Here is a 26,491-nt window from a genome sequence, read left to right as displayed (position 1 = left end):
TTGTCTGTTTCATTACAGTCTCTGTTTCATCAATTTACCAACTAATAATTTTAAAAACAACAGCTTTCGATGCTAATTTATGTAAACTTCGATACAAATTCTTGGTTTCTTCTATAACTTAGCTGGGACCCAGCCTGGGTTGTTAGAAGTATAGATTATTAGAAGTATATCTTGTAAATTTTAAATTTATTTTACTTTTAAAAATTGGCAAAGTATTTTTTGATACTGGTTAACAAAATTTGACACATTTTAACGCGCTGGTTCTACTTTAGTGTGAGACTTTTTCTATTCACATAGTTTACTTGTACAAACTTCACACCATAACTTTTGCTTACTTTGCTTTAGCTCTAATGTTTTGCCTGTCATTTTTTGCGCATGCACTTTAGAATGTAAACAAAGCAACCCGTCTATAAGAAAATTTCTGTATTTTTGAATGTACTTTTTATTTTTTTCATAGCCATATCCATTTAGTTGATTTTAAAAACAATTTAGTATAAACATACGTTCAAGATGTCTTTAAACAAATATTTTAAAATAAATCATTATTTTTATTATCAATTAATTAATATCTAATTTAAAATAAAAAACTTTTTAATGTTTTCCCTAACAAAATTTTAAAACTGATTTTCTTTTTTTGTACAATGTGCAAATAAAGGGTGCTTAATGGAGACTAAAAGTATATTTATTTTTTTTATATTATTTTTTTGTAAAAATGTTTATATATATATATATATACATATATATATATATATATATATATATACATATATATATATATATATATATATATATATATATATATATATATATTAGTATTAGTATATATATACACATATATACATATATATATATAAATATATATATATATATATATTAGTATTAGTATATATATACATATATATATATGTATATATATATATATATATATATATATATATATATATATATATATATATATATATATATATATATATATATATATATATATATATATATATATATATATATATATATATATATATATATATATATATATATATATATATATATATATATATATATAGTTACTGGTTCCATCAATATTTCCTGACTTTTTCATGACTTTTGCAAAATTTAATAAATCCCCTTACTTTTTAACATGGTTTAGATTTTCCCTGACTTTTCCAGGTTGCTGGCCACTCTAAAATAGCTTTACTATGATTTTCTATTGGTTGATTTTAAAATTACCTAACTTACTTAACTTTCAGACCTTAAATAATTATTATTTAAACTTTGTTTTTATCTATAATTTTTGAATTAACTAGTGTTTAAAACATGTAAATTTTGATTGTTATAATTTCTACAGTTAAAAAATGTTTTTTTTTGTTTTTAATATTACAAAATTGTACTTAAAATCATAAAAAATTTCTTTCAAATCTTATGACTCGATAAAAAAAATTTTTTTTCCTTAAGAAGTGTTACAATGTAAGTATTTCATGCACAAAATAGCAATTTAACATACTCATTAAGCCAAAACTTTTATTTATTAGAATATTTAAATAGTTTTTTTGATAAAGTTTACCTGATGTTTATTTAAAAAACATTAAGTTGTAACTAATTATTGTAAAAAAAAAAAGCTGATTGTTAAATAAATTTTTCTTTATGTAAAAATTTCCTAACTGAGTTATAAAAAAGAAAATGCTTTAAAGTTAAACTTTTTATCATATGGTTTTAAAAATTAAAGATTTAAATTTAATTTTGAGGAAATGTAAAATGGTTTTGCAATTTTTTTACGTTAGAAATAATATTTTTTTTTTACTATTCCTATTATCATTGCACAAGAAAAGTTTAAGGCCATCATAGATTAACATGTGTGAAGGCAACCAAATAATATTTTTATGTTTTAAGAAAGGATTAGTGTTATTGTTAAAATATTTTCAAAACTGAAATGAAATTTTGTTTCTTACTAATTCTATTTTAATAACTCAATACCACAAAAAGTTATTATGACAATTATTTTAATTATGAACATGAATTATATTTACAAATACCTTATTGGTAACTGATAAAATCTATCTATAAATTGTTTATAATCTTAATCAAAAATAGTTTATCAAACAAAAATTTATTTAGTTACATATAAGACTGTTTTAAGAAATAAAAAATAAGATAATATAATCTTTTTCAAACACCGAATTTAGATTTTGTTAGTAATTTTCTTATACTTATATTATTTAAATGATTTTTAACATGGTTTAAAATGAAATTTAACTACAATGCGACCTTTTGAACACGCAAATGATGCAACTTAGCATCAATATAAATATGTAAGTTGAGTTGAGCTACATTAACATGCATTACACTTTTCTGCTACGCCATGAAGTTTTGTAACAAGGCCTGTTTGAAGTTATTTTATAATTGATATATTGCTACCTCTATCACTAGAAGAGCTGCTGCTGCTTGAAGACCCACTACTTGATGAGGAACTTCTACTTGATCGACTTGATCTTGATCCTGAAGAGCTTGATCCTGAACGTGAACTTGATGATGATCCACTGCAAAATATTAAATGAAGTATATATTTAATATCAATAAACTCATGTTTCTTGAACTAAAAAAAATTTAGAGTTAGGCATGAACTAGATGTATGTGAAAGTATATTGCTTGTTATACAGCAACAACAACAACAACAACAACAAAAAAAAAAAAACATTTAATGAGTGATTCATTTAAATTATCTATATATTAAAATCACACTTTAACACATGTAACATTTAAATGATCTAATATATATAAATTTAATAATAATAATAAAAATAATAATAATATATATAAATAACAATGTTTAATAATATATATAAATTCAATACATACAAATTTAATATAAAATTTTGTTATTTCAAGCCCTATATATATATATATATATATATATATATATATATATATATATATATACATATACATATACATATACATATATACATATATATATATACATATATATATATATATATATATATATATATATATATATATATATATATATATATATATATATATATATATATACAACCCTCAGAATTAGAGTCGGCATTTAGCATGCCAACCTAACTGCCGACTTGAAAGTATTTGAGGTCGGCAAAAAATTGCCGACCTCGTTTCTATGTTTTATGGTTAAACCTTTGTATCAAAAATTTTTTGCCAACCTGATGCCGACCTCAAAAAGAATGAGGTCGGCTAATTATTGCCGACCTCATTATATATATTATATATATATATATATATATATATATATATATATATATATATATATATATATATATCAGAGATGTACTTTCGTGGTTGCCCAACAGTACAAGATGATCAAACTTTGTGAAGTGCGACTAAAAAGATTCCCTTATGTGCAATTAATTAATATTGATTTTTATCGGCAAATCTAGTTTTTTTTTATTATTTTTTTTTTTTTAATTTAAGAATTCTATACAAAAAAAAGTAACTATCTAAAAAAAAAAAAAAAACTTTACTTTTAAAGTGTCAAAGTTTAAATTTTTAAAAAGTTTGTTTTTCTGCAATAATAACTTAAAGGTTTTATTGTTTAAACAAAAAATTTTATTTGAATTTTTTTACAAATTTTATTTAAGGATTTAGAGAATGTAATGTAACTAAACTTGCCAAAAAAAAATTCTTTGAGAGGCTTTGTTAAGAAGCGTTACGCAGCTCGCATTTTTTGTAAGTATATAAATGTCGAAAGCGTTCAGTTAGGCATATATATATATATATATATATATATATATTTGACATTTATTCAGATAATGTTAGGTCGTAAAAAAATGCATCAACTCAGAATTTTTAAAAGAAATAAATTGTTTTATATTAAAAAATTTTAACTTTAATAGACTTTAAATTATATAAGTAAAAGGAATGTAAAATAGTAAAACGTTGAATGTAAAATTTAGTTTCAAATGAATATAAAATAGCTTCACAATTTTTATTAAAGTCTTTTTCTAATCCTCTGCTAACAAATTTATTACATAAAATATAAGTCACTCCATCATAGATTATCATAGATTATTATAATCAAAAAGGAAATTATAATATATAACTACAATATTATAAGCAGAAGGAAAACTTTTTATAAAAAAGAAAAAAGAAAGGAGAAATGCTTTTATTGAGGAGAACTCTTTTCCAAATGTATTTTTTGTTTCTTATTAATTCTTTTGACTCGATACGTTTAAGAACATAAATTACATTTACAAATATCTTATTGGTAACTGATAAAATCTATCTATAAATTGTCTATAATCTTTATAAAAATCAGGGTTGCAAAAAAAACCTTTTTTTTGTGAAAAAAACCAAAAACCATGGGTTTTTTTAAAACAACCAAAAACCCATGGTTTTTTTGGTTATTAAACTACTTTTTTTTTAAAAAAGCCATGTTTAGTTAACTTTTTCAATAAAAAAAAGCATTAGTAATTTTACTTGAGTAAACTATATTTTCTATTAACATTATTGCTTTAATTCATCAACCAAAACATCATTATTTAATGTTATGTATATAAAAACAAACTTTGCCGCTTTTTCTACTCCCATCTTATTTCTTAACTTGGAATGAACAAGCTGAAAAGTTGAATGAACAAGCTTATAAGTCGAAAAAATTCTTTTAATTCCAGCATTAGAAGCTGGTGCATTTAACAAACCTACAATGTCCATGATAATGTTGCAGTCCAAAGATTTAAGAGATTTCTACCATTCTATTGGTGACAACTTTTTTTAAACAGAATCACTATACAAATAACTTTTATCGTATGGAGCAGATTTGGTTTTCAACTTGAACATTACTGGTAACAAGTTTGTTAATACTTTATCTCTAAAGGTCAGTGCAGCTTCATTTTCATTTTTAGAATAATTAAATTCAAAATATCTAGGATCTAGCATGTTTGCAAGGAAATGAGCATCACTGACAGTCTGAAGGTATCTAGTTTCCAATATATATTTTTTTCAGCTGATAAAAATGATAACGTGTTTATCAGCTCAATAAAAATTTCAACACTGTCACTTATTTTTGTCTGATCTCTTTGCAATTTATCTAGAGTAACTCTAATTGGTTTTAATATTTTCAGCAAAAAATTTGTTTGGTTTAAATTGATATTTTTTCGATTGGTTTAAACCATTTGGTTTAAACCTATCAACCTTGTTACAAACACTATATTAAATACGTAAAAATTAAAATAAATAAATTGTGATAAACAAACAAAAGATTATGTTAAGTTTAGATTGTTTTAAGAAATAAATTATAAGGAAATTTAATTTTTTTTTAATACCAAGTTTAGATTAAATTAATAATTTTTGTTAAACTAGTTTAAATAATTTTTAGAGGTTTAAAACTAAATTTAATTATGCAATACTTTAAGATACTTTTAAAAAATCAATAGTTTTTAAACTTCTGTAAAATAAGCTCCTAATAGTTATAACAAATTAAAAGCAAAGAGTTTTAAAGTATTTGTTAATTGTTTTTTTATATTTGTCAATTTTTTTGTTGTTGTAAAAAAGAGCACATATTTTTTTGATAAAATAAGCACTTAATTCAAGAGAAAAACCTAATGTCATATATATCAGCTATATTTTATCTAAAAGTAGAAAAGTGAATGTTATCAAAAGCCCACAACACCACCCCCATTTACGCAAATTATTTCTTGTCTACGCTTAGCCGTATAATGAAAAATGACTAGAATATGCAAAAATTTTTATAAAAAATAGTGATAGGGAACTCAAAAAGTTGGTAGGCAACCAAAATTAACAAACTTGTAGCTTTCGGTTGCCCTTCTGGCAACTGACCAAAAGTCCAAGTGTACCCCCTATTAAAGTGGTTCTATAAACTTTTAAATTAATATTAAATAGGTCCTTAATATTATTAAAAAAAAAAAGTTTTTCAAAATTATGTCATGTTAGGTCTCAAACAAAGTGAAATTATAATTTCTTTTATCTATGTTTTTTTATAAAATGAATGTTATTTTTTAAATCTTTATGTAAACTTTTTTTTTTAATAATATTAGAGACCATTTAATGTTCCCTTAAAAAAATTTTTATTCAAAAATTTTTTAAATCCAGGATTTTTTATTATATGCAACATATTCAGAGGGTGCCAGCAGTCATATTCAAAAAAAGTTGTTTTTAGAACCACCCTACCCTGTGTGTGTTGTGTGTGTGTCTATATATATATATATATATATATATATATATATATATATATATATATATATATATATATATATATATATATATATATATATATATATATATATATATATATATATATATATATTAGGGTGTCCCAAAAAACAACATTTTTGAAAAATATATGCAGACCCTCTGTGTTCTATCTAATACAAAAACAAACAATATAATGTGTTCTATCTAATACAAAAACACTAGATTTAAAATTTTTTTGAATAAAAAATATTTTAAGGGGTCCCTCAAGACCCTCGATTATTTAATGGGTCCCTAATATTTTCAAAAAAAAAGTTTTTTAAAAGTATGTCAACCTGGTACTCAAATGAAGCAAAATTATATAAAAATTGCAAAAATAATATTTAATTTGGAAAAATTTTAACTTATCAAAATTGTCATACAAATACATAAAAAATGCATTTTTTTGTTTTTTGTTTAAAAAAGTAATTTTTCATGTAATAAAACCAAAAATAACAATTCTATATTTGAAATCTATATTATTTTTGAAATTTTTATATAATTTCACTTCATTTGAGTACCAGGTTGATATATTTTTGAAAATTTTTCTTTTAAATATTAGGGACCCATTAAATATTCGAGGGTCTTGAGGGACCCCTTAAAATATTTTTTATTCAAAAAAATTTTAAATCTAGTGTTTTTGTATTAGATAGAATACATTTTGGGACACCTTAATATATATATATATATATATATATATATATATATATATATATATATTAGTGATGTACCGATTAATCGGCATCGGCATCGGCTTAATCGGCCACTTTTTGTACAATCGGTATCGGTATCGGCCTTTTTTTATTAATTTACCGATATGCATTACCGATGGCATTTTAATACTTTTATCCTGCATTTTGATAATTATTAAATAATGAATAATCTAAACTTTATGCATCGCTTAGAATTTTTAGAAAAATTGTTTATTTTGACTTTGTTTACAGGCAAGTTTATTTATTTGGGTCTAAGTATTTGTTTACCAGTACGGATTTCATGAAAAAATTTACCCAATTTAAAGCTCTATGACTTTATATCTTCAAAACTTTAATAATTAGTTAATTCATCGGTATCGGCATCGGTCTTTTCCTATCCATCGGCATCGGTATCGGCATCGGCCAAAAAAGTGTTATCGGTACATCACTAATATATATATATATATATATATATATATATATATATATATATATATATATATATATATATATATATATATATATATATATATATATATATATATATGGGCAGATGTTTTTTTGGTTTGCAATCACAAGAAAAATTTTCAGTCATGAAAATTTGAAGATTTTAACCATTTTCAAAACTTTATTTTAAAGTTTTTAAAATTGTTTTGTTTAAATGCTTCTTCATATTCTAGTTTTGATGAGTTAAATATTTTCTTTATCTAAAGAATTTTGTGATAGTCAAAGTTACGCTAAGAAAATTAACGCTGTTTAGATTGGTTTGGATAAACGCTGTTTGGATTGGTTTGCAAGAAAATTAAAGCTGTTTAGATTTGGATCTCTATTTGGAATCCAAAGTTTTTAAATGTCTCAATTATATTTTTTTCAGACTTAGTTTAACTGTGCAACAGTTTTTTTTTTTTATGCATTATCATAAGCCTGTCATCTTGGTAAAGACCTAAATCATTTTTAGTAATGGTTCTAGAAAAAGAGTCTAGAATTTATAAATCCATCAGTTTACACACTTCGGCTCCATCAAAGCATTCCATTGTGACGTAGAAATAATTGTTATTCGCTTATATTTTTCATGTTTCTTGATTTAAAAATATTAACGATTTTCTTTTTGCTGATTTCAGCGTGTTACTTTGCAATTATTAAAGCGTTGTTTTGTATGTCTTTTTTGATAGAGGTCTAAAATTCATTGATGTTGAGTTGTATAAACACACAGTTTTGGATGTTAAACAAGTTAAACCGAGAATGTTAATCTTCCTTGCAATAGTATCACAAAAATAATATATTTTAGCATGATCAATAAAACAGTTAAACGCAAGGAAAAGCATTTAAAATTTTCTTTTATGACCTATTATGTCAAACTTAAATAAGAAAATAACATTATAAAAATTAGTATCATAAAAATTCTAAACTTCAAACATGTTGAATAACAGATGCAATAACTGAAAAAAAAAGTTGAACTTCATGTTTTAAAGTTTGCAAATGTAATATACCTGCTGGACGAGCTTGAGGCTCTTCGTTTCCTTTTATCACGACCTCGATCTTTTGTTGGTCTGTTTTTAGGTTTAGTTTTCTTAGGAGAAACACTTCTTTTTGGTCTTGATGAAGACTTTTCTGGTTTTCCTTTCAACTTTGTTTTCTCTTTTGACCTACCATCACGAGCCCTGAAAAAATTTAATAAATATACTGTTAAAGAATTAAAAAATATATATATAAATTTTTTTTTTTAAACTTACATCTAAATGATTCTTCTTTTTCTTTTATTTCCTTGTTTAATAAACAATATTTAATGTAATATGGTTAATCATTAAATGATAGAAAAGTCGTCATTAAAGAAATTTTCTTTAGTGAATATTCACCTCACAAAGATTTAGATTGACAGCACTATAGTCAAGGAGGCAACTAACTTCTTAACAAGCTTCTTGAAATTTCTTTAAAAAAAACAAAATGGTTGTACAATGGTTGATTCAAGCCTTATGATAAAGAAACTCACTCAATGTTTTATTTTGCAGTCATAAACTTTAATTACCATATATATTTTTGAAATATTTATGGCAATTAAAGGATAAAAGTATTAATGATTTTATACTGAATTGGTCCATCCTTAAAGCAGCACCTGCATATAATAATATTTCTAAAAAATGCATACTATGCCTAAAAGAAAATTTTGAAATAATTACACATGGGTCATTCCAGCTCAATTCAAATAATGCTTGGCGCAATGCCATCTCAGATTTTGATGATTTTGACAATACAAGCTCATATTAATGAAAGAAAACTTCACTCTAAATTTTAGTGTCTGACTCCTTATGGTTTCAGAGATATCGATACTCAGTCTCAATCTCTTTGTTGATTTTTTTTTTCAGCGCTATTTACTTTTTATGCTAATTACATAACACAATTTATTTTTTTTAACATCTTCGCTTCCAACAAGGCTGTAAGCAACCACTAATTAAAGTTGGAAGTTACTGGAAGAGAAAAGATGAAGATTGTAGAGCAAGATAACGATTGACAGACAACTTAAAGGATTGCAAATCATATGAATCAGGAAAGCAAGATGAAGGAAGCAAATTCCAAAGAACTGATGTTCGAGGAAAAAAACTAGATGAATAAGAGTTTTTAGAGCACTTAGGAACAGTCACAAAAAAAGGATGAGACTTAAGGGGTAAACAGATTCTATCTGTTGACCACCCTTCTTCATCTATTAGGCTGGCGCAGATGTATTTTTAATACATTGTTTCTAGTTTAGGATGTTGAATGCTGGATCTTCTTGACTCAATGCATAGGTTTTGCTTGTGTCTCTGTTTTTATGACTAGGCAACTCATTCTATTATCACATAATGAGGGTACAGCTCTAAAACTCAGTTTTATGGTTCTGAGGCCGGCTGGTAGTCAGGCTTCCCGAACTCTGTGGTAGCTCTCAGAGAGGCTGATTCCATCTCATTCCACAGCTGAAAAATATCAAAGTATTAACAGTGCCATGTTGCGCATGAATGGTGTCCCTGTTTGTACTTTTGGTGTGTATTGCAGAAGCCACATTTGGAGCCCTTTGTTATGGCTTCGGGTTTATTAGTAGTAATAAGGCAATTGCTTCGGCTATTAAACAGTGTTCTGAGTACTATCTATGCTTTGAGTCAAGTCTAATTTTAATCTAATTTTAAAATGAATAAAGTACCAAAAACTATAAAACACAAAAAACCATCATTATCACCAAGTTCTCTAAACCTATCGTTCACTAATATTTGTGGTCTTCAAAGTAACTTTTCTTCTGTTGAGTCTTATCTCTTGCAAAGTTCACCAGACCTACTTGCTCTTTGTGAGACTAATTTGAGTTCAGCTGTCTCATCTTGCGATCTTAGTGTTGATGGTTATCTTCCTTTAATTCGTAAAGACTCCAATAGTCACATGCTTGGCCTGGGCATTTACATTCGTAAGAATTAACCCATTTGTCGTGAAACTAGATTTGAATCCACAGACTATTCTTTCATGTGCTTTCGTTTAGCACCACTTCACTCTATTGCCTTTCTATTTGTTTTATATCGCTCTCCTTCATCTCAAGACTGCACTCTTTTTGATGTCATTTCTGATCATATTGACCAAGCCCTCTCTCTTTATCCATCAGCTAATATAGTTGTTGTCGGTGACTTAAATGCTCACCACTCTGAATGACTTGGCTCTAGTGTCAGTGACTCTGCAGGCTTTAAAGCCCACAACTTTTGCCTTTCACAATCCCTAACTCAAATAGTCAACTTTCCAACTCGCTTTCCTGACAACCCGAATCATTTACCTTCTCTACTCGACTTATGTCTTGTTTCTGATCCCAGACAGTGCTCAGTTTCTCCACATTCACCCTTAGGTTCTTCTGATCACAGTTTGATCTCTCTAAAACTAATATCTCATTCTTCTTCATCACCTGAATCCCTCTATTATCGTACCTCTTAAAACTACAGTAAAGCTGACTGGGATTCTTTCCGTGATTTTCTTCGTGATGGCCCTTGAGTAGAAGTCTTTTGTCTTCCTGTCGACAAATGTGCATCTTACATAACTTTGTGGATTCAGGCTGGCATGGAATCTTTTGTTCCCTCTCAACGATTCCTGGTCAAACCTCACTCTCCTCCATGGCTTTCCTCACACTGTGCTGCTGCGATCGCCAATTGAAACCATTACTTCTATATTTATCAGCAAAACAATTCTCCAGAAAACAGATGTCTGCTTATTACAGCTAGAAACCATTGTAAAAAGGTTTTGTCTAATGCCAAAGCCCGCTATTCTCAGGTCATGAAATCTCGCATCTCATCTCAAAAGTTAGGCTCTCGTGACTTCTGGAGAATCTTTAATAGTATCAATAATAAGGGCAAATCTTTAATTCCACCTCTCTTGTATGGTTCAGACTTTGTCACCTCACCTAAAGACAAAGCTGAATTGCTTGTTAAAAACTTTTCATCAATATCATCTCCTGATTCCACTAGTTGCATTCTACCTGATATAGCCGCCAAATAGGTTGACCCATTGCTTGACATTCGTATCACTCCAGCTTCTGTATCTAAAGTGATTTCCTGCCTAGACTCTTCTACAGCTTGTGGCCCGGACAACATACCTGTTATTGTCTTGCAGAAGTGTTCTCCGGAGCTGTAATCTATACTCTCAAAACTATTTAACAAGTGCTTATCAGTCTTGTTTTCCAGTCTGCTGGAAAGCGGCATCGTTATCCCTATCTTCAAAAATTCTGGAGAACGATCTGATTCGTCTAACTACCGACCCATTAGTCTTCTTCATATCATAAGCAAGGTTTTTGAATCTCTAATTAACAAACACTTAATCTCTCATCTTGAATCTAATAACTTTCTGACCATCAATATGGATTTCGATCTTCTCGTTTTACAGCTGATTTGCTAACAATAATGACTGATAAGTTTATCGTGCATTAGATAAAGGTGGAGAGGTTAAGGCCATCGCTCTTGACATTTCAAAAGCTTTTAATAAAGTTTGGCATGCTGGTCTTCTCCATAAGCTTTCTTCTTATGGTGTATCTGGCAACATCTTTAAGATTATTGAATCCTTCCTTTCCAATCGTAGCATGGAAGTTGTCCTTGATGGACAGCACTCTTCTTATTCTGTAACTTCAGGGGTTCCTCAAGGTTCTATCCTTGGCTTTATACTCTTTTTAATTTACATCAACGATCTTCCAGATATTCTCACATCTAAGGTGGCATTGTTTGCTGATGATACTTCCATTTATTCTTGTCGTGATAAGAAACCAACACCCTCTGATTGCTTGGAGGGGGCATTTGAGCTTGAAAAGGATCTCACTTCTGCTACAGAATGGGGCTCACAGTGGTTGGTGAACTTTAATTCAGATAAAACTCAATTTTTTTTCATCCAATCGTTATCGCAATAATTTAGATCTTCCTATATTTATGAACGGTGATGTACTCGATGAGTCATCCACTCTTCATCTTCTAGGATTAACTCTTACTTCCAATCTTTCTTGGAAACCATATATCAAATCTGTTGCGTCATTCAAATTTTTTTTTTTTTTTAAACATCTTCGCTTCCAACAAGGCTGCAAGCAGCCACTAATTAAAGTTGGAAGTTACTGAAAGAGAAAAGATGAAGATTTTAGAGCAAGATAACGATTGACGGAATAATATTATATAACGATATATAACGATGACGGATAAGGATTGTAATTTATATGAATCAGGAAAACAAGTTGAAGGAAGCGAATTCCAAAGAGCCGATGTTCGAGGAAAAAAACTAGACAAATAAGCGTTTTTGGAGCACTTAGGAACAGCCACAGAAAAAGGATGAGACTTAATTGAATAACGAGTAACACGAGAATTAATTTTAGTAGATGGCACAAGAGACGCTAGCTCTTTAGAGCAGTGCCCATTATAGTATTTGTAGAAAAGAGAAAGAGAAGCAACATTACGACGATGTAATAATGGTTGGAGGTTGGCTGCAAGAGCAGGTCCAACTATGTTTACAATGCGTTTTTGCACCTTGTTTAAAAGAGAAAGGGCATCGTTAGAAGATCGGCCCCAGATATGGCAACAGTATTCCATACAAGGTAGGATTTGAGATTTATAGAGATATAGAACAGAATCCGAGAGTGTTCGTTTCTTATCACGACAAGAATAAATAGTATCATCAGCAAACAATGCCACCCTAGATGTGAGAACATCTGGAAGATTGATGTAAATTAAAAAGAGTGTAGGGCCAAGGATGGAACCTTGAGGAACCCCTGAAGTTACAGAATAAGAAGAAGAGTGCTGTCCATCGGGGACAACTTTTATACTATGATTGGATAGGAAGGATTCAATAATCTTAAAGATGTTACCAAATACATCGTTAGAAGAAAGCTTATGGAGAAGACCAGCATGCCAAACTTTATCAAAAGCTTTCGAAATGTCAAGAGTGATGGCCTTAACCTCTCCACCTTTATTTTATCATTAATTAGCTTTAATTTATGAAATACTAACCCAATAGTGTTTAATTTTAAATTAGCTTTAACTTATGAAAATTTGTACCTAACTATTTTTTAGAGAGAAGAACTCAAAAATGATACCTAAAACACTAAAAAATTAAAGCTTCTTTATGAAAGTTTAATTTCAAAATGGTGTAACACTTTTTATAAGTTTGTTGATGCCCTGTACAAAAAAAAGTATATCTCGAGATTAAAGATATGGTTCTGAAATTTTTCTTATGGTTCTAAAAAATAAAACTCCTTATTACAAAAAAACTGCAGAGGTTTTCTTTTTTGAATCTGATTTAATTGCATTGAAAGTTTTATAAAAAAAAGAAAAGAAAAATTGATATTTAATAATGAAAAATAAAATTGTATAATAAAGAAAAGATATGTCCATAATGTATAATTAAATTGATGTCATTTAAGGATGATGGACCAGGAGAACCGACTAGCAGCCAGATTTATGAAGATGAAGATAATGAACTTCTTAAATCTCAATTCTTTTTTGACGTCTATGAACGTAAGTTCTCTCAAAACGTATGCTGTGAATAGTCACTCAAGAGTTGCTCTCGGTAAAAAGAAATGTTACATGTTCAAAAAACAGTAAAGTTAGGTATTGCAAGGACTTTAAATAAAGATCCTGATCAGTTAAGTCAAGAAGATTCCTTCAATAAGTTATATGAGAAAAAGCAAATGATATGAATATACTTTTAGGAAAAATTAAAGAAAAAATTTAACTTTCAAATGGAATCAGAAAATTTAATTACTACTGGTTCCAATACCTTGATCTAACAAATGCATAGAAAAAGAATTTAGTGTTACTAATTATATGGTGCAGATATCATGCAAACTACTGCTGAAAAATGGTGTTTAATCTTTCCCTGAAAAAAAAAGGAAAGGAAATATCTCATTTGTACTTATGTGCATTTACTGTATGCTGAGTTTAAAATCAGTTATCCTGATATAAAAAATTGTTTTTCTCATTGCTGCTCAAATCGTCCAAAATAGTGCATTACAGTGTGAGCTGGTTAATGATTAGTGCAGTTGAATTATCCAAGGTTTATCATGAACTTATTGATTTATTTCTAGTAGGGCTAACAAGAATTGCATGTTACATTGTTGCTCTTTGTGTCCAGAAGATTCTATATTAAGACATTATCTTGAAAATGAATTCTACTCTCAAGAAGATATTGATGAAGATCATGGTTATTGTATAGATTACAAACAATCGAAGACAACAGATTGATCTATGCTAGTAAGTCTAACAGAAATCAAGTAGCTTAATTAATACTTTAACAAATAAGTTACAAAAACTTACTGTTCATTCTTACATTGGAAAAGATTCATACATTGCTGATTTTTTATAGAAATTCAAAAATGAGTTAAGTAGTACTGAGGTCATTGTCCTTTGTGGTTTTTCAGAAAATTATGAGATTGTTGTACAAGACGAAGTATAAATTCATCACTGGAACAAAATTCAAGCAACATTGCATCCTACAGTAGTTTATTATAAAGTAAATAATGTCCTTAAATGTGATTCAATATGTTTTATCTCAGATGATTTACTGCATGATGTAGATATGGTATATCATGCGATGAAGTTATCGATGGAACATATTAAAAGCAATATTTCTCATCAAATAGAAAATGTTCATTACTTTTCAGATGGGTGTGCTGGCCAGTACAAAATTGCGAGCACTTCATAAATATATGCCACCATGGGCAAGATTTTGCTATGAAATGTACATAGTTTTTCTTTGCAACAAGTCATGGTAAATCACCCTATGATGGTTTTGGTGGGACTGTTAAGACTAACTTCAATTGCTAGCCTTCATTGAGCAACAACAAATCATACTTACAGCATCTGGAATGTGTTTTTTTTTTTTACCAAAATGAAATCATAGGAATTAGTTTTTGATACTTATCTAAGGAGTCAAACATGATAACTCAATTTGAAATTTTTTTCAAAGATTTTCAACAAAAACGTTGAAACATTAATAACCTCACCAGTTTTTCAAACTGATGAGCTTATTAAAGATTGCTTGCCTAATATAAGCATTGAAATGTTTGTATCTTTGATTTATAATAACAACCCATAGATTGTACTAGTGGAGGATATTGATGTTAAAATTTAAAATTTTCAAGTTAGATTCATGCATCCATTTTACCCTTCAAGGTCATATTGCCAGCCTTCTAGAGATGGCGTGTGCTGGGTTCCATAAACAAACTTATTCTTAATTATTAACATTCCAACAATTGTAACAGGAAGACAATACAAAATCAGTGAAATTGATCATCAAAGCATTAAAGAAAGCTGAGTAAACTTTAAACCAGAGAACTAATTTTTCATGAAACTGTTAAAGATTGTTAATTCTTATTGTCTTATTTTAATTTTTTTTATTACAATTTAATTATTTCCATGGTTTATTTTGGAATTTCAATATTTTTAGGGTTTAGAAATATAAAACTTTAAATGCAAATTAATCTGATTTAAAAAAGATTACCCTTGCAGTTTTTTTGTTTTATGGCATTTGTTATATATAGAACATTAGAAAAAAAAATTATGTCAGGCATCTCAAGATAAACATATTTTGTACAGGGCATCAAAGAACTTACAAAAAACTTTACATTATTTTGAAACTGAATTTTCATATAGAAGCTTTAATTATTTAATGTTTTAGCCATCATTCTCGAGTTCTACTCCCTAAAATAATGTCATAAATAGAAAATCCTTCATTAAGCATAAAGGTTGTATAAAGTAAAGATCTTTAATGTAAAATGCAAACAAGTTAATATATTAGAACTGTACTTGAGATTCTAAAATCTTTTTAAAATAATGCAAAAATTAATGTATATAATTTTTTTTCATTATTAAATAACAGTTTTTTAAAATTTTTTTATAAAACTTTCAATGCAAGTAAATCAGATTCAAAAAAGAAAACCCCTGCAGTTTTTTTGTAATAAGGAGTTTGTTATATATATAACCGTATGAAAAAATTTCAGAATCATATCTTTTAGGCATCTCAAGATATACTTTTTTTTGTACAGGGCATCAAAAAACTTATAAAAAGTGTTACACCATTATGAAATTGAATTTTCATAGTGAAGCTTTAATTTTTTTAGTGTTTTAGGTATCATTTTTGAGTTCTTCTCTCTAAAAAATAGTTAGGTACAAATTTTCAACACTATTGAGCAAGTACTTCATAAGTTAAAGCTAATTGTGTTATGTAATTAGCTTAAAAAGAAAATGTCACTGAAAAATATAATCAAAAAAGAGATACTGAGTATCGATATCTCTGAAACCGTAAGGAGTCAGACACTAAAATTTGGAGTGAAATTTTCTTTCATTAATATGAAGTGCTTGTATTGCGATTTTTGTTAATTTTTGTTAAGTGATTTTTTACTTATATATATATATATATATATATATATATATATATATATATATATATATATATATATATATATATATATATATATATATATATATATATATATATATATATATATATATATATATATATATATATATATATATATATATAAATTATTATTTATATAAATTGTTTTAGACTTGTGGTATTTTGTCACCATGTACAACACATAACATACTATCAAATGACATTCATAACTCAATATCCATAATTTTTGACTTGTGGCACCCTTGATCTGGGTGTATGATATATATATATATACAGCTATGCTCAAATGTATGGAGCACCTATTTGTTTAAATATATTTGTGTTTAAAAAATGAGATATACATGATGAATTTTTTTTTAAATGGTATTTTATTTGTTTTTTATGTTTAAGCATTAGTAAATCATTTAATGCATGTTGAATTTGCTTGTCTGGGCATGATTAGACTTGTCTTAACTTGTCTACATACTCACTTAGTATAAATTCTGTCGAATTAAGATATTCATTTCATTCTTATCTTAAACGTAACTATTGTCAGCCGCTCATTATCTATTGTTTAAAAGTAGTGATTTTTTTTATCGTTCTTTATTTATTTTCATTATGAGTAAAACACGCGAACTTTCTGTGAGTGAAAGAAGCCAAATTGTGATACTCCATAAACAAGGACATTCCCAAGTGGAAATTTCAAAAATTATGAAATGCTCAAGGAAAGCAGTGCAAAATGCTATAAATAGATTTAGTGAAACTGGTTCATACGAAAATAGACCAAAAACGGGAAGAAAACGTATACTTTTTCCTAGAAACCATTGTTTCCTCAACAGGATTTCACTTCGAAATCGGACCAAATCTTCTAAAGACTTGGTTAGCGATCTGTGGGAGCACAGAAAAATTCAAATTTCTGCTCCAAGTGTTAGAAGATACTTAAAAGAAGGTAATTTACATGGAAGAAGGGCTCGCCGAAAACCATTGCTGACTGAGCACCATAAGAAACTTCGTTTAGAATGGGCTAAACAGCACCAAAATTGGTCATCAGAAGATTGGGCCAAAATTATTTGGTCAGACGAATCAAATATAGAGGTAAGGCATCATTATGACTTACGGTGTAACCAAAAAATAAAAATAAAATATCATTTCGAAATTATTCCTTTAAGTACCTGAAATTTTACATGTTGAAATTTATAATATCAAATTTGTATTCCTTTACTTTTTTGACCTAGATTTTCGGGCAACCTGGAGGCACCTTTGTAAGACGACGACCAGGCGAAGCATTTGAGCCGGAATGTATCATCCCTACAGTCAAATTTGGCGGTGGTGGCACAATGATCTGGGGTTGCATGGCCTCCAGTGGCGTAGGTGAAATATTTTTATGTGAGGGTAGGATGAATGCAGAGCGCTACATTACCATGCTAAATGAAGTTTTGGAGCCATCAATATTGAAATTATTTGACGAAGATGTCCCTCAATATTATTTTCAACAAGATAACGCTCCTTGCCACAAGGCAAAAAAAAGTTTGGACTGGTTTTCAACAAATGAAGTTCCCCTCATTACGTGGCCCCCCCAGTCTCCAGATTTGTCACCCATAGAAAATTTGTGGTCTATTTTGAAGAGGAAGTTGTCAATTTACAGATGTAAATCCAAAGAAGAATTTAAAGCGAAAATTCTGGATGAATGGGAAAAAATACCAGCGAATGTATGTAAGGATCTTGTGGACAGCATGCCCAAAAGACTACGTGCGGTGATCAAGGCAAAGGGAGGTGCTACAAAATATTAATTATATTAAATAATATTGTTGAATTGAAATAATTTGTATCAAATAAACACATTCACATTTACTATTTGTTCATTACTTTTGAATTTTAAATAAAATATAGGGGTGCTCCATACATTTGAGCATAGCTGTATATATATATATATATATATATATATATATATATATATATATATATATATATATATATATATATATATATATATATATATATATATATATATATATATATATATATATATATATATATATATATATATATATATATACAATAGTGCTCAAAAGTTTAGCATGTAGCAGAATTAAATTTACTTTTTTATATATTAATTTTTTTTAGTAGGTAAAGCTTTAAAAAAAACTTTTTTTTTTTTAATTATCAATTAATTAGCCTTATAAAATAAGACAGTAAATTAAAAAAAATTTGCTTAGACACATTCTTTTTTTAAAGTACATACATTAATCAGTAGCCTTTTTAAAGCTTTTAAGTAGACCTTTTATAAATATATTGAAGAAAAAGTTTCATCATAGTAAATTAAACTCCTCTTTTTAATGAAATATTATAAAAATATATTAAAATTAATATGTAGTAATTTAAAAGTTTGTTTAATATTACTTCATTATTTTTGCTTAATTCTAGATAATAATAATAATAATAATAATAATAATAATAATAATAATAATAATAATAATAATAATAATAATAATAATAATAATAATAACAATAATAACAATGATAATAATAGAAGTCTAAAAAAAATTCCCATGAGTAAAAAACAATAAGTCAAGAAATCAAACAGCATATTAATGAGCAACCAAAAAAGTCAAAAATCACTGATGATATTTTATTTATAGAATTGCCAGAAAAAATAATATATACTAAAAATAGATTGCACAAGAAATAAACCTGGCACTTAAAAATCAAATATCAAGACAAACAGTTAATAGAAAACTAATTGATTGTAAACTGTAGTGCTATGTTGCTTTCATAAAACCATTATTAAAACCAATAGACCATTTAAAACAAATTAAATTTTGCAAAGCAATTTTAAATATGAGTAAATATGAACTAAGAAAAAATGTTTTTATTGATGAATGTTAAAATGACAATTACTTTATTTTTAACCTAAATGTTAAAAATAAAGTAATTGTCTTTAGGCACCACAATAAAAAGTATGATAGTCACTGTATTGTACCTATGCTACAAGGTGGAGCTAGTGCATTTGGTATTTGGGGTTGCATAAGATATTATGGCCCAGGTCTTTACATGTTATACAACAATCAAATGGATGAACATAAATACATTGACATCCTTGAAAACTATTTAATGCATACCAAGGACAATTCTTTTGTTAACGAGTGTAGGTTTCAACAAGAAAACGCTCCACGCCATAAAGCAAAATCTATAACAGAATGGTTTGAGTGAGACAATATCAAGGTACGTCAGCAGCCAGCTAGATCACCAGATCTGAATCCAATTGAAAATGTTTGGACTGTGTTAAACAGAAAACTTACCAAAGAATCAGCTAAAAATCTAAGAGGAAATTTAAGAGTCCTTTAACAGTTTTATAGTTAAACATTGTCGTAAACTTTTTGATTCTATGAGAAGAAAATGTTCATTATGCATAAAAGAGAGGTGGTCACATTCCTTATTGAGACTAAACTTATGAGCAGTTTTTTTTCTTTTTTAATATATTATTAATTTCTTCCTAAAAATTTAACTTAATATATATATATATATATATATATATATATATATATATATATATATATATATATATATATATAAATTTTCTTCTAAATATTCTAAAAAAAAAATTTGTGTTTAAAATAACTAAAGTTTTTTAACTTCTTTTTCCTATTTTTTAAGTTCTAAAGAAAAAAATTAATTTTAATTCCTGCATGCTAAACTTTTGAGCACTATTATATATATAACCTGATGTTTTATTTATATTAACTTCTTCTCGCACATCTTTATATGACCATGCAAATAAAACATTGTTTTGACAATTTGACCATGATTATTACATGTTTTTTTAAATTTGAGCATTTAAATAAGGCCCTGGTAAAACTTATAATAATAGTCAAAACTTACATATTTTAAATTATTTGTTTAAACAACAGGCAATTTAAGATAATTTAATTATAATAATTTAAGGAATTTAAGATATAAATAAAAAATAATAATAATAATTAGTCTGAAAAATTTGTTCAGTATTTTAAAAATCAACAAATAAAGATATTCTAAAGCTATTTATTTATTTGAAAACAACAGAAGGACCCGAAGGCCACTTATACTGGAGTATACATCAACACATTTTTTACTGAAATGTTATATCGTATCAAGTGATGAACAAGTTTGAACAAAATTGTATAGCTTGAACAAAGCAGTACAGCAAGACGGATCTTAAACATCGAGACAGACGATGCAGACACCACATTCTCCAATAAACTATTCCATACATGAACAATTCGATTAGAAAAGTAACACTAAGTGCTGTTTAAATTACAATGGTGTTTGTACAATTTAAAATTATGACCACAATTATTCAAGTAAGAATTGAGAATAAGAATATTTGATAGGTCAGTGTTAAGTTTACCATTAAGAACTTTGTAGCATAAAATTTAATCTTTAAACATTCGTCAATATTCTAACATATTGAGCTTTAGTATGGCTAGACGCTTATCATAGGACCACAGTCCAGCAATTCTTTTAGTAAAGAAACACTGCACTTTCTCAATTTTATTAATCAGGCATATAGTGTAAGGTGACCATACTAAAGTGCAATATTCAAGCATAGGTCATACATAAGTACAGTGGGCTTTAACCATCAGCAATTTATCTCGTGAATAAAAAGATTTTAGAATAAGTTAGGCTCTTAACATAGCTTTATGTACGATAAGATTGATATGTTGATTAAATTTAAGAATCCTATCAATGGTAACTCCAAGATCTTTTATGCAGTTAACATGGGCAAGTTCATGGTTATTTATGGTATAAATACAATAGATTATGTTTTGACTCTGATTAGCAATTGTACAGATAGAGGATTTTTCAGTTGCTATTTGGAGTTGCCAAGTACAACTCCATTTGTACAAATGATCAACAGCTGTGCGAAGATCTGACTGTGGGCCACATACATCATAGACTGAATATAATTTAATATCATCAGCAAAAAGTTTAAGTTTGACATCAAGCTCTTAAACTTAAACAAGTAACATTGTTTAAATTTACCACCTGTGATTTCATGTGCATAAAATTAGTCTCCTTCCTTAGTAACTTAGGATGTGAAACTGAATCAAAAGCTTTCTTAAAATCAAAACAAATATCTGTAGGAATCTGGCACTGAAGATTTAAAGTCTAGATGATTCTTTCCATTACACGACAACAAGTAGATGTCAAGGAGATGGGTCTATAATTACTTGGGTCAACTGTTGGTCCCATTGTCCATTTGTGCATTGTATGAAAGAGTAAAATCAATTTTATTTTAGGGGGGAAACTTATTTATTTAAAAAACTAATTATTTAGAAATTTATGTTTTAACTTATTTAATATTAATTTAATTTTAATAGCAATACTTATTCTATCAATATCAGAGATAAATGCTTTTATCAGACCAGATTTCAAATTAGTAAAGCATTTTATAAGGTTTATTTAAGATACAAACACAACTTGTCTTAAAACTTAATTTTTCAGAAAAAATTGAAAAAGAAAAATAATTGTTATTGATCTCTATTCACTCAGAATTTATATTATTATTGACTAATTCAAAGATTGTTTAGGTTGGAACTCTTGTTCCAACCCAAACAATCTTTGAATTAGAAAATGATAAATCCAATCTGAGTGCATGTTTTTTTATAACTATTTCAACTTGGTTAATCAAGGTTCATGTTTCGGAATAAAAGAGTCGAGAGAGGGTTGTAACCATAATAAAGTAGCCTCCTTGACTGAAGTGATCTTCTTGGCTTTAAGGAAGTGAATAATGTAAAAAAAAAAAAGAAAAAAAATGCATTAAAAAAAAAATACTTGTTTTTTTTTAAACTCTTGCTCATTTCATTAGATACATGAATAACTTGCTGCAATTTCAAGTTTTATTGTTAAATTTTAAATATAATAATAATAGTATTATATTATCAAAACAATAATATAACAAAATAAATGTATTATAGTATTATGTAAGCATTTAAATAGAAGAAAAAATTTCAATAAAAAAATGGATTTTATCAATTTTATTAAAGTTTGTTTTTTCAAAAATACAAGATTAACTAACATTGTTCGATGTTAATTGATCTATTATTAAATTAAAAATAAATTTAATTTATAACATGTAATAATTATTTAGTAATTATAACAAAACAAAACTCAGAGTGCTATTGAAAAAAGGAATATTTCACAAAAACAATTTAAGGAATTTCATGATACTGTTCACTATTATTTAAAGTTTTCTTTGATATACACCAATTGAAAATTTACTGTTAATGAACATTTATTTTTTGACTTATGCCTTTATTATAAAGAAACTGCTATTTGTTAATGATTCAAAATTATATTACAAAAATGTATAAAATTTCAGTGAGCTAGAATTAAAAAATTTCATAAAAAAATGTTCTTGAAATATGAAAAGGAAAATTACCTATTAAAATACATTTAATTTAAATATATGTAAAAAGTTTTGTATACTAGCATTAAGCATTCAAAAACTGTTAGAACTAAGGTACTCCTTTTAACAATGGAAATGTACAGAATATATGAGGCAGTTAAAAATATTAAGGATAAATATAAATTCCCATGCCACAACCAAAACTCTTAGGGGAAGTGTAAATGTCGCACCCTTATGAAATTTTGTTACAAATTATTACAAATTTATTACAAATGTTACAATAGACACTAAATATGATAAAAAGAGGTATATCAAAATTATTCTGAATTAAGTCAAATAAAAATTTTATACAATATTGCATGTTATATTTTTTATACAAAATGTATACGCAAATAAAAGTTTTATACAATACATATACATACATGAATACATGTGTATATACATATAAACTTATTTGCAAATAAGTTTCATACAATAAAAATTGACCTATTCCAAACCATTAAACAGTAAATGATTGCTTAAACATGCCTAGAACTGTTTAGTGTATTTTAGGAGCGTCTTATGTAGTCATTTAATTTTTATTTACCATTTATAGGCACAGTTCATGGAACTATCTATAGTGAATTGGCAATGTTTAAGTTGTTGCTTGGTTTTTCACGAATATCCAAATTTTGTATAAATTTCAGATATATATAATATAAAACTTAAATATTTATATATTATACGAAATATATGCACATATAAATTTGAGTATATATATATACATATATATATATATATATATATATATATATATATATATATATATATATATATATATATATATATATACATATATATATATATATATATATATATATATATATATATATATATATATATATATATACATACATATATATATATATATACATATATATATATATATATATATATATATATATATATATATATATATATATATATATATATATATATGTATATACATATATATATAAATATATATAAATATATATATATATATATATATATATATATATATATATATATATATATATATATATATATATATATATTAAAAGTTCAGAATAAATTATGATCGATGATCAGGATATACTCAGATACAACTTCTTACATTTTTAATTATTTGGGGATCGAAATATTAGATGCTCGAGGCTTTTGCTTCAATGTCTGCCATATTTAATTTTGCCTCGTATTAATAGAGAGGCAGCGCACAGTGGGCCGGATATTAGACATGGTGGACAAAATTATTCTTTTTTTTTTTTTACTGAAACCCTTTCTATGTCTAAAAAATCACTTTGTATTAAGATATATTTACTTTTATTATAAATTTTAGTTAGTTGCTAATTCTAAAAATTATTTAACAAATTTTATAAAACTTTAAAAACGTGGATTTGCAATTTTTTAATTTCAAATCCTTCTTTTTTTAATAACTTCTTAATATCGTGGAACTGAATAACAAACTCTTCTGGTAAAATAAACTTAAAAAAAAAATCGATGCAACAAACTTTAAGAATAAAAATGCGCACTTACTTCAGAAAAAATAAAATTTTTTCACTAGATTTGAAACTCTATTATTGATATTATATAATAGATTTGAAATATATAGATAAATATATATAGAAAATATAAATGAATATATAGAATTGAAACTCTATTATTGATATTATTATATGTCCATGACCATGGCCGTATTAAGGCGGGGTCGGATGGGGCTACAGCCCCAGGCCCTTATAAAAAAAATAGGCCCTAAGGCCCGTGACTTTTTTTTTTTTACTTTTTTTTTTTTTTTTTTTAGGGAACCAGATAAATATTCCTATGTTTCTCAGTTTTTTTAAATCAATTTATTGGGAGCTGCGGAGGCATTGTGAATAAATAAATGAATAGAGATATACTCTATCTCTATCTTCGTATATTTGGTGGAATTTTGGTATTCGCAAATATTTTTTAAATTATCTTTCCGCATAAAGATGTTTTGAGAACATTAAGTTATTTATGTTTCCATCTATGTCCGCACAACTATCAGTTTTTAAAAAACACGCTAAAAAAATTAACTTCGTGACATAAATTTTTTAATTAAATCGGTTTTATAAGTGAATGCTTTTAAAACATTCGTTGATGTAAAAAACTTTTAAAGGAAAAACAATTATATTAGTGAATGATTTTAAAGCACTCTCTTATAAAACCTATTTGATTAGAAAATTTATATGTCACGAAGTTAATTTTTTAGCGTGTATTTAAAAAACTAATAGTTGTGCGGACATAGATGGAAACATAAATAAACTTGAATGTTCTCCAACATTAAAACATCAAAGTTTTTTTTTATTTTATTTTATTTTTATGATCACTTCCGTTACCGCAGAAAATTACAGCATTGCTCATTCGTTTACAAAATTAAAATAAAAAATGAAAAGGAGCGACCTGAGCGGTTGGGACAAAATGCAAAAAAAGAAGAAGAATGAGATTCAATTAAATGAATTATTGAACAAAAATAAAAAAATGACTGAGTTTTGTAATACTGCAAGTAGTGTCTCGGTATCAGCTACAGCGAGAGCGAGTTCAAATTCACTAACTATGTCAATAATGTCAGCACCAGTTCCAGGTAGTGCTAATAGTGTCCCTGCAGACTCAGCTACAGCGAGTTCAAACTCATTTATGTCAGCACCAGTTCCAGATAGTTCAGCGAGTTCAAACTCATTTATGTCAACACCAATTCCAGGTAATTCTAATAGTGTCTCAGCAGACTCAGCTACAGCGAGTTCAAACTCATTTATGTCAGCACCAGTTCCAGGTAGTTCAGCGAGTTCAAACTCACTAACTATGTCAGCACCAGTTCAGTATGCTACAATTTATATTTATTGTTTTTTTTTATACTTTCAAAAGAAAAATATATGAAGATTCTAGCTTCAGCTAAATATTTGACACCATCAACAATACTAAAAATGATATATGTTTGCTTATATTGCTAAATGCTATCCTATTCCAATATAACTTAAATATTTTTATTGGTGCTTTTGTAATGTTAGACTGTACTAAGGACATACATGTACTTCACTTCTTTGTTGACCTTTGCCAAATTGTCACCGCCCAATGATCTATATCCTGGAAAATATATGAAAAAATATTTACATGATAAAACAACAATACAATACCTTAAGAATTTGTCAGTGCACAGTAATAAACATTGAGTTAAAGAATGAATTTTTGTGTATTTGAAATATTGTTTATTTTTATTTTTTTAATTTTTTCATTTAAATACCAATATTATTGGTATTTTCTTCCTTTATTGGAGGTGAACACA

The 26,491-nt window shown here is 26.9% G+C and overlaps 1 protein-coding gene across 2 annotated transcripts in view; it reads right to left on the bottom strand.

Annotated features, from left to right (window-relative positions):
- LOC100214307 (RNA-binding protein with serine-rich domain 1-A) overlaps nt 1-24,433 on the bottom strand; it is a 40,682-nt gene extending 16,249 nt beyond the window's left edge. The window contains exons 1-3 of one of the 2 annotated variants that reach the window (XM_065802310.1): nt 24,305-24,433; nt 8,408-8,578; nt 2,413-2,534 (exon numbers count right to left, since the gene is read on the bottom strand). In XM_065802310.1, coding sequence (XP_065658382.1) covers nt 2,413-2,534; nt 8,408-8,578; nt 24,305-24,306 — 295 coding nt within the window. In that variant the 5' untranslated portion in view covers nt 24,307-24,433. Of the gene's footprint in view, nt 1-2,412; nt 2,535-8,407; nt 8,579-8,650; nt 8,764-24,304 lie in introns of those variants that run through there. The other variant, XM_065802311.1, reaches the window with a different exon arrangement.
- Nucleotides 24,434-26,491: the final 2,058 nt, after the last annotated feature.

Source organism: Hydra vulgaris, chromosome 08 (genome assembly GCF_038396675.1).
Source record: "Hydra vulgaris chromosome 08, alternate assembly HydraT2T_AEP".
Classification (NCBI taxonomy): Eukaryota; Metazoa; Cnidaria; class Hydrozoa; order Anthoathecata; family Hydridae; genus Hydra; species Hydra vulgaris.
The sequence above is the reverse complement of the archived record's forward strand: the minus strand, read 5'-3'. Positions and strand labels throughout refer to the sequence as shown.